The sequence below is a fragment of the Bufo bufo genome, chromosome 1 (assembly GCF_905171765.1).
Source record: "Bufo bufo chromosome 1, aBufBuf1.1, whole genome shotgun sequence".
NCBI classification, from domain to species: domain Eukaryota; kingdom Metazoa; phylum Chordata; class Amphibia; order Anura; family Bufonidae; genus Bufo; species Bufo bufo.
Window position 1 is genome coordinate 754066805 of NC_053389.1, and position 12696 is coordinate 754079500.

At 47.9% G+C, this 12696-nt stretch overlaps 1 protein-coding gene across 6 annotated transcripts in view; it reads left to right on the forward strand.

The window, feature by feature from the left end:
- Positions 1-200: 200 nt before the first annotated feature.
- Positions 201-12696, forward strand: part of CNNM3 (cyclin and CBS domain divalent metal cation transport mediator 3) — a 33557-nt gene continuing 21061 nt past the window's right edge. For all 6 annotated transcript variants that reach the window (XM_040414503.1, XM_040414502.1, XM_040414506.1 and 3 more), the window contains exons 1-3: positions 201-1639; positions 2068-2211; positions 12541-12693. In XM_040414503.1, the coding sequence (XP_040270437.1) occupies positions 223-1639; positions 2068-2211; positions 12541-12693 (1714 nt within the window). In that variant the 5' untranslated portion in view covers positions 201-222. The remainder of the gene's footprint in view (positions 1640-2067; positions 2212-12540; positions 12694-12696) is intronic.

Below are 12696 nucleotides of genomic sequence, written 5' to 3' on the forward strand. Positions count from 1 at the left end.
TCCATTGTTTTTATTCCTGAGCCCCTGGTACGGAAGGGGTTAAGCCCGTCTTGGCTCCACTTCTTGTTTACAGCTGCCTGCCTGTAACCACGCCCCATTTTCACGACACTAGCTTTTTATTGGTTGTCGGGGAGTGCCGCGTTTGGGCTGAAATAGCGGCGGCGGCTTATGATTGGCCGCAGTACTTATATTGTGCGCGGGGCGGCTTTTGCCTCCACCAAGATGGCCGCTGCTGCTTTGCGGCTTTTACTAGTGGCTGGATTTGGGGTGACACGAGCGGCGTCGCTGATAGATGAGGCCGGTGGTCAGGCCCAGGTGTTGGGGTTGCGACTGGAAGATGGAACTGGAGTGTCTATGAGCGGCGGGGTCATTAGGGCTCGTCCTGGTTCTCTTTTCCGTCTCCGTCTGTACGGCTCAGGTTTACGGAATGACACCTGGCCCTGGCTGTCCATTGGGGCCCCTGAGGGCCAAGGTTGTACCCCTGCGGCACAGTCTCCGTTGAATCTCCTGGATGATTTCGTGGTGTGCAGTGAGCACTCGGGACTAGTCACTGTGAAGGTTCAGGATGGGGTCACAGGGGGGAAAGGCCTCGCCTATCACCTGTGTATCCGCCAGGGGGCAGAATGGATCATATATCCAGGGGGTGACACAGTTGTCACAGTGGCAGAGGATGAAGAAGAGGAGAGGCCCCCATGGGTGAGGGTAGAGCAGGCGCAGTGTGTCCCGTTTTCACCCAGCCCTAGGTCTCAGGTGGTGGGCCTCAAGTGTTCCCAAAAAGAATACCTGGAGGTGTGGGTCCTGGCTCTGCTCATCGTCCTGTGTGTACTGCTGTCTGGCCTTCTTCGAGGAATACAGCTCAGCACCCTAATTCTAGAACCCCCTGAACTTGGCATCCTCAAGGACTGGGGCTCCCCCTCGGAGAGATCGGGTGCCACCCGGCTGGATTATCTCAGGACTCGATGGGGAGGCTACACGCTCATCTCCCTTTTGGCCTTGTGCTGTATTACTAATGCAGCTGTTGCTGTCCTCCTCTACTATGCCATAGGCTCGGTGGCTGGCGCCATTTTTTCAGCAGCTGGACTGCTCTTATTTGCTGGAGAAGCCCTGCCTGCTGCCGTTACTTCTGTCTGGGGTCCTTGGTTGGCATCCAAGTGTCTCTGGCTCACCCACTTCTTTCTGCTTCTGCCCGTGCCTGTTTCGTTTCCCCTATCCTGGCTCCTCGAGAAGGTCTTTGGGCAGGACCCAAGCTGCTGTCGCCTGAGATTGCGAATTTTAGAACTGGCCAGATGTGGGGATCCCTACATTGAGCTGGTAAGGGATGAATTCAGCAAGGTAACGTTGAGGAACCGGACAGTGGAAGACATATTGACACCCGTGAGCGACTGCTTCATGCTACCGAGCGATGCCCTACTGGACTTTAACACCATGTCCAGTATCATGGAGAGCGGCTACACCCGTATCCCGGTCTACGAGAATGAGCGCTCCAACATTGTGGACATCCTGTACTTGAAAGACCTGGCCTTTGTAGACCCCGACGATTGCACCCCTCTGAGCACCATTACACGGTTCTACAGCCACCCGGTCCACTTTGTCTTCAGTGACACCAAGCTGGACGCTGTGCTGGAGGAGTTCAAGAAGGGTGAGGGGATACGGCTATGTCGGAGCTGGGTCTGTATATGAGTGTCTGCTATTCCAGATGGGAAGGAGGCCCCTACATCAACCATGGGGGTACCTTCTTGCAGTGATGGTAGCAAGAGATATGAAAACGATCCCATTATACAAGCATCATCTCCGAACCAGGGATCAGCAACCTCCAGCACTCCAGCTGTTCTGAAACTACAACTCCCAGAATCCTCCTTTCACTTCTATGGGGGTGACCACGAATTGAGTTAAATGTGCATGCTGGGAGTTGTAGTTTCACAGTAGCGGAAGGTTGATGATCCCTGCAAGCTACATGATGTCAATGGCAGGTACCACTTAGTGTCGAGCTCATCTTGCTATGATGTGCTGTTCTGAAACCATGGCTGGCCTGTTCTCATTCACATGCTGTTTTATGTGTCTTCCCAGGCAAGTCCCACATGGCTATAGTACAGAAGGTGAACAATGAAGGAGAAGGAGACCCGTTCTATGAAGTGATGGGGCTGGTCACTCTGGAAGATGTTATCGAAGAGATTATCAAGTCCGAGATCCTGGATGAATCAGAAGACTCCAGTAAGGAGACGGGGAGGAGGTTTTCTTGGGGGGGGGGGGGGGGCATAATATGCATTATGAAAGTGGCCATGCACAGAAAGGGCATAAGCTTTGGGATCTTGCATTAAGTACATGAAGCCCACTAAATTTCCACCCATGTGGCACCAGTTTTGGTATAATTTATATACTGTATAGCAGTATAATTTGAGCACGGTATGGCACTAATATAGCTACAGTGGGGCTGATTTACTAATCCTGTCTAATTTCAAAAATGAGAATCGGACATCATACCGTACATGACAATCTCTTTCTAACAAAGCTACAACCAGCGCTGTACCTCACATGGATCCAGAGATCTCCCCATTCACTGCTCTGCTAGATTTATATCAAGCTGAAAACTCAAGGGGCGTGTCTTAGCTGCTGCAGCTCAGGGGGGCGTGTCTCAGCTCTGCCTATCACAGCTCAGGAGGCAGTTAAATGGATGAAACTGAGCATGTGCGACCTTCTCAGTGAACAGGGCAAAGAAATAAAAAAAACAATAGCAGGTGGCGCTATACAGATACATTTTCTTGAATAACTTACTGGCTATACAAAATGTTTAATAACATGCAATAACAAAAGTCTTCAGATCCAGGTGCTGGTTTGAAAACTGTAAAAATATTTTGTGGGACAACCCCCTTTAAGTAGATGTCAGCAATACGATTATTCGGATGACGACTCTTTCCCAAACCCCATATACCTTCTGTTCTGCCTAACGCATTTGTCAGGAGTCAATTATCAAGCCCTCTGTGCCAGAACAGTGGGCTCAAAAAGTCGCCAATTTTTATGCGAGCCCTGTTGTGCTAAAAAAAAATTGAGTTTTTAGCCCTTTTGCACTGTGCCACTACATTTGTTAAAAAAAAAAAAGTGGCCGTTAAGATTTCTTCTGCCAGTTTTTTGGTGCAAGTAACACCTAAAATGTACGCAAGCACCTAGCTGGCGTTCACTTCAGATTCTGGGGCACCAACCTGCCCACAGGCACCAAAATGAGTAAAAGGTGTGTAGCTCTTAGTAACTTGGCACATCTCAGACCACCACTAAGCAGCTTAAAGAGGACCTTTCACTAGAATAGAAAATCTAAACTAACTATACAGACATGTAGAGCGGCGCCCAGGGATCTCCCTGCACTTACTATTATCCCTGGGCCCCGCTCCGTTCGCCCGGTATAGGCTCCGGTATCTTCATAGTTAGGCTCCACCCAGTGGAACCTGCCGGCGTCTCCTTCTCCCATGCTGTAGCGCTGGCCAATCACAGCGCTCAGCTCATAGCCTGAGAGAAAAAAAAGCCTCTCAGGCTATGAGCTGAGCGCTGCGATTGGCCAGCGCTACAGCATGGGAGGAGGAGACGCCGGCAGGTTCCCCTGGGTGGAGCCTAACATATGAAGATACCGTAGCCTATACCGGGCGAACGGAGCGGCGCCCGGGGATAATAGTAAGTGCAGGGAGATCCTGGGCGCCGCTCTACATGTCTGTATGCTTAGTTTAGATTTTCTATTCTAGTGAAAGGTCCTCTTTAAGACTGGCATTAAAATAAATACTAACATAGATGTTCCATGTTTATCTGCTATTATGTAACATTTGCTTTTATATATTACATTGGGTTAGTGGGGGGGCAGTGTTCACATTATTATTATTATTTATTTTTATTTCCACAGAGAGCACATTGCTATTCCCTCACTGGTGTGGTGCTGGTGTATAGAGTAGCCCTATTCAAAGCCCTAAAGAGGATTTAAATGCTATCTTTCAGGGCAAGGACACCAGCACCAGAAGATCTGGGGGATATTTATCTAAGAAAAGATGTGCAATGTGATGAAAATCCCTACCCTCTAAATCCAAGAAGTCACTGTGTCCTAAATGTACGGACAAGATAGTGTCACGACCATGGTCGTGACTCAGGATCCGCATGCAGTTGCCTGCGGTTTGGTTTTATTGTCAACCACATGGTGAGGGCTCCTGGTATGTTGCCTCACCTGTGGTTGCCGCTGGTAACATGGTTGTACTTGGCAGTATAGCAGCCTGAGCTGTTGCTGGGCAGCTTGCTGTCAAGTGCATGCGGTAACTCCTGGTTGTGTGTGTATGTTATGCACTTTGTATGTCTGGTGTGCACGAGGTTTATGTAGGTGTGCACTGTGACACTTCCCTTCACTGTGGCTGCCCGTGGCAACGTTTGGTATGGTGTACATGTGGTGGCAGTGTCCCGGCCTTCAGGCTGACTCCCAGGACATGGTTGCCACGCATGTCGTTGCCTGTGGTTACAGCTTCAGTGTGATGTTCATTTGGACACTTTCTCCTTTAAGTGGTAGTCTTCCCTTCTGTGTGTGTGAACACTGGGTGTGTCTGTGTGGGTGTGGCTACTTGGTCTATAAAGCCTCAGTGGAGACCTGAAGCTGAGAGGTTCTCCAGCCTTGTTTGTAAGCTGGAGGCACCCTCCTGGTTTATACCATCTGCCACTGAGAGCCACCCTTGTGGTCATAAATCTTGTTTGATGTGATGAAGATGTGTCTGTTGTATGTTTCCTATTGCAGCTTATGGTCCTGGGTTCCTGTGTGATGTGTGTTGTGTGCTGTGTCCGTTTCTGTGTTAGGACAGCAGCACTTGCGCATGGGTTCCAGGCTTTGTGTCTGTGGCAGGTGGGTGTTGTGCTTATGGCATTTACCTGCCACTGCCATGAGTTGTATATGTTCCCCTTTATTGTAGCTTGGCCTGTGAGACTCCTGTTCCTCCGTGTCTAGGAGGAACAGGTCGTCTTACCCTGCTCCTAGCTTTAGGGATCTGCGGAGGGTTACTAGGGATCCAAGGTTCCGGAGCATGAGCCCTCCTACCTTCAAGGTCGGCTCATGCAGCTAGTAGTCAGGGTCAGATTAGGGATGCGTTAGGAGGTGACCTGCTCCCTAATTCTGTGCTCCTGGCCAAGCAGCGACCACCGTCATCGCACGGCTGAGGGTTTTCCCCATCCTCAGCCGTGACAGATAGTGGCAGAGGAATCGCCCTCTCTTCTTGAATCAATCCGTGATATGATTAAAGGGAACCTGTGACCGGGATTTTGTGTATAGAGCTGAGGACATGGGTTGCTAGATGGCCGCAATATCCAGTCCCCATAGCTCTGTGTGCTTTTATTGTGTCAAAAAACCGATTTGATACATATGCAAATTAACCTGAGATGAGTCCTGTCTGTCACGGGGTTCCGAAGGTGCACTCGGTCCCCCATTGCCCACAGAACTGTTGCTTAGCTTTTGGAGTGAGGTTCTGTGTTTGACCTCATTCCCAGGGCGGCTTTACTAGCTGGGTGGCTCCCTGCTCCTAGTCTGCCTTGAGCGCCGAGCTGATCACTCGGTGCTCGACTGGTTGGTCTGTCGGTCATGTGACGCTGGCCACGTCACATGACCCTCACTCCCCACTATAAATACAGGCAGCCTGCTGGCTACAGGTTGCCTGTTAATTTCTAGGTTCCTGGCTATTTGTTGGACTACTGAATATTTACCTGATCCTGTTCCCTGACGATCCTCTGCCTGCTCCTCCTGTACTGCGCATACATCCTGGTATTGTGACCTCGGCTCCCACCTGACTACTCTCTTAGGACTCCTCTTGTACTTCGCTACTCTCCTGGTATTTGACCCCGGCTTCTCCTGACCATTCTTTGCTTTATCCGTTGTACTGCGTAGCTCTCTTGGTTCTGACCCGGTCCGTTCATGTTCCGTATTTTGTCTTGTCTGTCTTCCCTGCACATATCCTAAGTTAGGGACTGCCGTCCAGTTGTCCCCTGTCATCAGGACTCGTGAGGCAAGTAGGCAGGGCCAGGGGTGAGGGTGGAGCGCAGTGGTCACTACCCTTCCCCCTGTGTGTGTGTGGACGTGACCGTTACACTGTCCCTGACTCATCTCATGTACAGGACTCATCTCAGGTTAATTTGCATATGTATCAAATCGTTTTTTTGACACAATAAAAGCACACAGAACTATGGGGACTGGGTATTGCGGATGTTCTAGTGACAGATCCTTCAGACTAATAATCAATTTAAAGAAACTAAACAAATATATGACCTACAAGAGATTCAAAATGGAATCGATCAGATCCACAGTGAATCTCCTATCCCGCAATTGTTACATGGTAAATATAGACCTCTCGGACGCATATTACCATGTTCCCATACACAGAGCATACCAGAGATATCTCAGAATAGCCCTACTCCTAGGAGGTCAGGAGTTCCACTTCCAATTCCAGGCCCTTCCCTTTGTGATATCATCAGCCCTAAGAATTTTTTCCAAAATCATGGGCGAGGTAACGGGGTATCTACACCTTCAGGGTATCTTAATAGTTCCATACCTAGACGACCTCCTGATAGCGGGCTCATCTCTTCAGGTTCTCCAGGGGCATCTGCAGACAGTGCAGGAGAAACTGACCGAGTTAGGCTGGCTAATAAATATCCAGAAATCCGACCTGGTTCCCTGTCAGCAGAAAAAATTTCTAGGAATATTGCTAGACTCAGTCAACCTCCATGTCCTTTCTACCTCCAGAAAAACAGATGATCATAAGTCAGAAGATCTCCCAATTCTGCGAAGCAAAAAGAGTGGCCATAAGGGACATCATGAGACTGTTAGGACATCTAACATCAACCATCCCCGCAGTGCGATGGGCCCAACATCACACAAGAATATTACAAAGATTTCTCCTGGAATCCTGGGACGGAGATCAAAGCTCCTTAAACAGGAGAATAGAAATTCCATTAAGAGTAAAAATATCTCTCTTCTGGTGGAAGATAAAGAAAAATCTCCAAAGAGGAGTTTTTTGGCGACCGGCAAATCAGATCACTATAACTACCGACGCCAGCAGCCGAGGCTAGGGAGGCCATACAGGAAATCAGGTAGTTCAGGGCACCTGGAACCCAGAGATGTCAGCAGCCTCTTCAAACATAAGGGAACTGTCGGCAGTACTGGAAGTTCTTACACATCTCCTTCCATATGTAAAAACCCATCATGTAAAGATACTATCCAACAACGCTACCACTGTAGCCTACCTAAACCGACAAGGGGGTACCAGAAGCAAAGAATTACAACAGTTTTTAGGGAAAATCTTCAGTTGGGCAGAAAAAAAATATAAAGTCCCTGGTAGCGGTTCATCTGAAAGGTTAGGAAAACAGAATAGCGGACTATCTCAGCAGAGAGGTTCTAAAAGTGGGAGACTGGTCACTAGATCCCAATATGTTCAAGCAAATATCTCTCAAATGGGGGTTACCAAAAGTGGATCTCTTCGCAAATCAAAAGAACAGACAACTCGAGTTATTCGTTCCCTCTCCAGCAGGGATCACCCACTGATGGTGGACGCTCTGTCCTGTCCATGGCCGAAATATCTCCTGTATGCCTTTCCCCCTTACAGTATAATTCCGAAGGTACTGATAAAAGGTAATAGAAGAGAAAGCACAATTGATATTAATCGCTCCATTCTGGCCAAAAAGGTCCTGGTTTCCCCTCCTCTTCAATTACAACCCACACAAGTGGCTCAGGTAGTGCAGCTTATCCAGGATGGCACATCAATGCGAGCTGTGGCAAGAAGGTTTGCTGTGTCTGTCAGCGTAGTGTCCAGAGCATGGAAGCGCTACCAGGAGACAGGCCAGTACATCAGGAGACGTGGAGGAGGCCGTAGGAGGGCAACAACCCAGCAGCAGGACCGCTACCTCCACCTTTGTGCAAGGAGGAACAGGAGCACTGCCAGAGCCCTGCAAAATGACCTCCAGCAGGCCACAAATGTGCATGTGTCTGCTCAAACGGTCAGAAACAGACTCCATGAGGGTGATATGAGGGCCTGACGTCCACAGGTGGGGGTTGTGCTTACAGCCCAACACCGTGCAGGACGTTTGGCATTTGCCAGAAAACAGATGAAAGCAGGTTCACACTGAGCACATGTGACAGACGTGACAGAGTCTGGAGACGCCGTGGAGAACGTTCTGCTGCCTGCAACATCCTCCAGCATGACCGGTTTGGCATTAGGTCAGTAATGGTGTGGGGTGGCATTTCATTGGAGGGCCGCACAGCCCTTCATGTGCTCGCCAGAGGTAGCCTGACTGCCATTAGGTACCGAGATGAGATCCTCAGACCCCTTGTGAGACCATATGCTGGTGCGGTTGGCCCTGGGTTCCTCCTAATGCAAGACAATGCTAGACCTCATGTGGCTGGAGTGTGTCAGCAGTTCCTGCAAGACGAAGGCATTGATGCTATGGACTGGCCCGCCCATTCCCCAGACCTGAATCCAATTGAGCACATCTGGGACATCACGTCTCGCTCTATCCACCAACGTCACGTTGCACCACAGACTGTCCAGGAGTTGGCAGATGCTTTAGTCCAGGTCTGGGAGGAGATCCCTCAGGAGAGCGTCCGCCACCTCATCAGGAGCATGCACAGGCGTTGTAGGGAGGTCATACAGGCACGTGGAGGCCACACACACTACTGAGCCTCATTTTGACTTGTTTTAAGGACATTACATTCAAAGTTGGATCAGCCTGTAGTGTGTTTTTCCACTTTAATTTTGAGGGTGACTCCAAATCCAGACCTCCATGGGTTAAAAAATTTGATTTCCATTTTTTTTTTTTTTTTGTGTGATTTTGTTGTCAGCACATTCAACTATGTAAAGAACAAAGTATTTCAGAAGAATATTTAAGTAATTCAGATCTAGGATGTGTTATTTTTGTGTTCCCTTTATTTTTTTGAGCAGTGTATTCCACTCATACTGGGTTTCTTGCAGGCAGGTCTTGACAAAGGTCTCAAACCTAACACCATAAAGGTGCAAGTCTCAGCTTTAAGTAGCTTCCTTGATGTGAAACTGGCAGACTTACCATTAATATAGAGATTCATAAAAGGAGCATTCAGAAAATGCCCATTTATTCATTCTACCATTCCTCCTTGGGACCTGAATTTAGTATTAGAGGTTTTAATGGAAGCACCCTTTGAGCCCTTAGAAAAGATCTCACTTGAGCTTCTGACCCTAAAGACTGCCTTTCTACTGGCGATAACATCGGCCAAAAGGGTAGGTGAGATTCAGGCCTTTTCCTGTAAAGCACCCTATTCCACAGTACTAGAGGACCGTATTATCCTTAGACACACCCCAATGTTTCTACCCAAGGTGGTCTCAAAATTGCATCGCCAACAGGAGGTGTCCCTTCCATCCTTTTGTGAAAATCCAGCCTCTGACTTAGAGAGAAAATACCATAATCTGGATGTCAGAAGATGTCTGCTAACTTACATGGAAGTCTCATGGGTATTCAGGAAATCGGACCATCTCCTCCTTCAGTATCAAGGCCAGCATAAGGGATCAGCGGCAAGCAAGAGCACCATATCCAGATGGATCCGAAACACCATCGAATTCTGCTACCTGCAGAGAAGCTTGACCCCCCCTTAAAGGGATCAAAGCACACTCTACCAGAGCCGTGTCGGCCTCATGGGCAGAAAATGCCTCTGCGTCAGTAGAACAAATATGCAGAGCAGCTACGTGGAAGAATCCAAGTACTTTCTTTAAACATTATAAATTAGATGTACTCCAAAATCTTGATTTATCGTATGGCAGAAAAGTCTTATCTGCAGTAGTCCCAACCTAGAGTTTATTTCTCTATTAATCCTCCTGGAGTGCCGTTGTGGAGGTGCCGGGGAAAAGAGATGATTACTCTTACCGGTAATTGGATTTTCCAATAGCCTCCACAACGGCACTGGATTCCCTACCCAAGTTGTGTAATTATTGTGGGAGTGTTATGTTATCATTAGATCAATACAGTTCTTGTACTAACTAACCGAGTCCTATATCATTAACTGAATCGGGTAAAGGGAGGGGGCCTTTTAAACTTGAGCTTTTACGTTCTGGGGAGGCAGGGACACCCTCCTGAAAGTGCTGTTGTGGAGGCTATTGAAAAATCCAATTACTTGACTTTGCTACTGATGCAATGTATGTCAAATATTGTATGATGTATGGGAACTTAAGGGGAAAAAGGAGACACCTCTTACTTGTTGTATCTTTTACAAAATATATTACAATAAAAATTATGTTTGATTTAAAAAAATAATAATAATCCAATTACCGGTAAGAGCAATTAACCCTTACGGTGGCAACTAAGAATAAATTAGCCATTTTTTATTTTTTTTATATATATAATTTACATAATATTTATGTAGTCCGGATTATTATAACCCCCCTCATCCTTAAGAATGCACCCATATACTGCAGTACATGGGTGCATTCTTATGGATGATGGGGGTTATAGTCCTATTTAACGCACAGTTAATTTTTAGATCAGCCTGAGCTGTCACCAGGGACTTTAGGTGACAGGGAATAGAACAGGTAACGGAGGCCACTAAAACTCCTTCCTCCCTCCTATCTCACAGCAGTTCCATTGGTGGTCTGTAGCAACAGCGCTCATGGCCGGACTGGAGGGAGGGGGTAAGCTTATTGGTGGAGGCGGCAGTTTCCGCCGGCACACACTACCAATCAGCAGTACGTGTAGGCGGCAGTGCAATGGAGAAGGAGAACTGCTCTCCTCCCCCTTTCTCTTCTATTGAGTGGACCCAGGCAGCAGCTGCGTACTATGGAAGTGCGGGCTGGCGGCATTCAATGAAGGCTTAACTACCGCCTCCCGCCCCACACTTAAATCGCAGGATCAGGAGCAGGCTAATTAAAAGCTCCTGCAATACTGCTGGCCTGCTTGATTTTCAACAGATTCGCTTTATAAGACGCAGTCACTTTTTCCCCCCACTTTGGGGGAAGGGGTGCGTCTTATAAAGCGAAAAATACGGTAATAGTCCCACAAGACTATAACAGACAGCTTTTTGATTAATTTTAAAATGCAATGCCAGAGGGGGCGCAGCCTGTTGGAAACTAATAAAGGCAGGCTTGGGGCCTTCATATACCCCAGCCAGCCTTCACACACATCGGCACCCCGCGATCGCATTTGCAGGGTGCCGAATGGAGACAGAGGGAGTCCGCTCCCTCTGTCAGCGCTATACATGCGGCGGATGCCATTGCTAGCAGCATGTAAAGTGTTAAACAGCCCGGATCGGCACTTCTGCCGGTCCGGGCTGTGGCTCTCATGTGAGAGCCAGGACCCTGCTTCTCGCTGCACGGGGGAACCCTTAGTGACCACCGTAAAAAGGCGTATAGGTGGTCACTAAGGGGTTAATAGCGATGAAAGTTTTCATGTAGAAGCTCAGGAACAACTAGTTTAGATATCGGAGCAAATGGGAAAGTCAAACTAGTTTACACCTGCTCGCTTCTTCTGCTTAAAGAGGACCTGTCACCTCTCCTGACATGCCTGTTTTAATAGCTTCATGCATTTCATGTGTAATAACCATTCTGGAGCATCTATTCTTATGGTTCTATGTTGTGTCATTCCTGTATTATTTCTACTAGAAGTTATGAATGAATTGCTAGCAGTCTGCAGTAAGGGTACAGGGGGAGGTAACCAGTTGGGGGTGTGTACCTGCACAGACTCACTCTATCCAATCAGTGCTGCCATTTTCAGACTGTGCAGGAACACACCCCCAACTGGTTACCTCCCCTCTGTACCCTTACTGCAGACTGCTAGCAAATCATTCATAACTTCTAGTAGAAATAATAAAGGAATGGTACAACATAGAGCCATAAGAATAGATGCTCCAGAATTGGTATTACATGGGGAATGCATGAAGCTATTAAAACAGGCGTGTCAGGAGAGGTGAATGGTCCGCTTTAAACTTAGCCCACCATAAAGAGGTATCCCAGTCAGAAGCATTTAGCAACTCGGTGTAGGTCTAATAACTCGGAACCCTACCAATCGCCAGAATGTGGGACCCCCATTTGCAAGACCACTGCTAGGAGAGGTGTGAATGGAGCATGAACCCTGCCACTCTATTCAAATTCTATGGCACTGGTGGATACTCTTCCTCCACATACTTGCAGTTGTGGGAACGGGCTGATATCCAGTAGATTGGTGATGGAGTGCTTATTACTGGAATATCCCTTGAAGCTGGACATTAACATAAGATAAGAGGCCAAACCTGCTGATTTAGAGGGCATTGGCCAGCGATCTATGTGTATGAGGGGCCTCCTGACTCCACCAGTGACACATTATCTCAGCCCGCCCAATTCTTTGTCCCCTAATGTGCTGCTCGCTTTCACCCACTGTACTGAGTAGAGCCTGCATGTTTATGGTGGAGTTGTCATATGTGATGTCAGCTCTGACTTTGTTCCTATAAAAACTGAACAACATGATGTCCATTGTGGTCGTTGATGATAAAGTATGGCTAATAAGTAACATAGGCAGCAGTCTGATATCTGCCTTCCTTCCTCCTCTTTGTAGAGCATAATGTAAAGAAGAAGCAACCCAAAGTGCGTGCTATCCCAATGTCTCGTGGTGGGGAAGACCTGTCCTTTTTCAAGACCTCTGACACAGAACAGAAACTCAAGCTGTCACCCCAACTCTTACTGGCGACCCAGCGCTTCTTATCACAAGGTA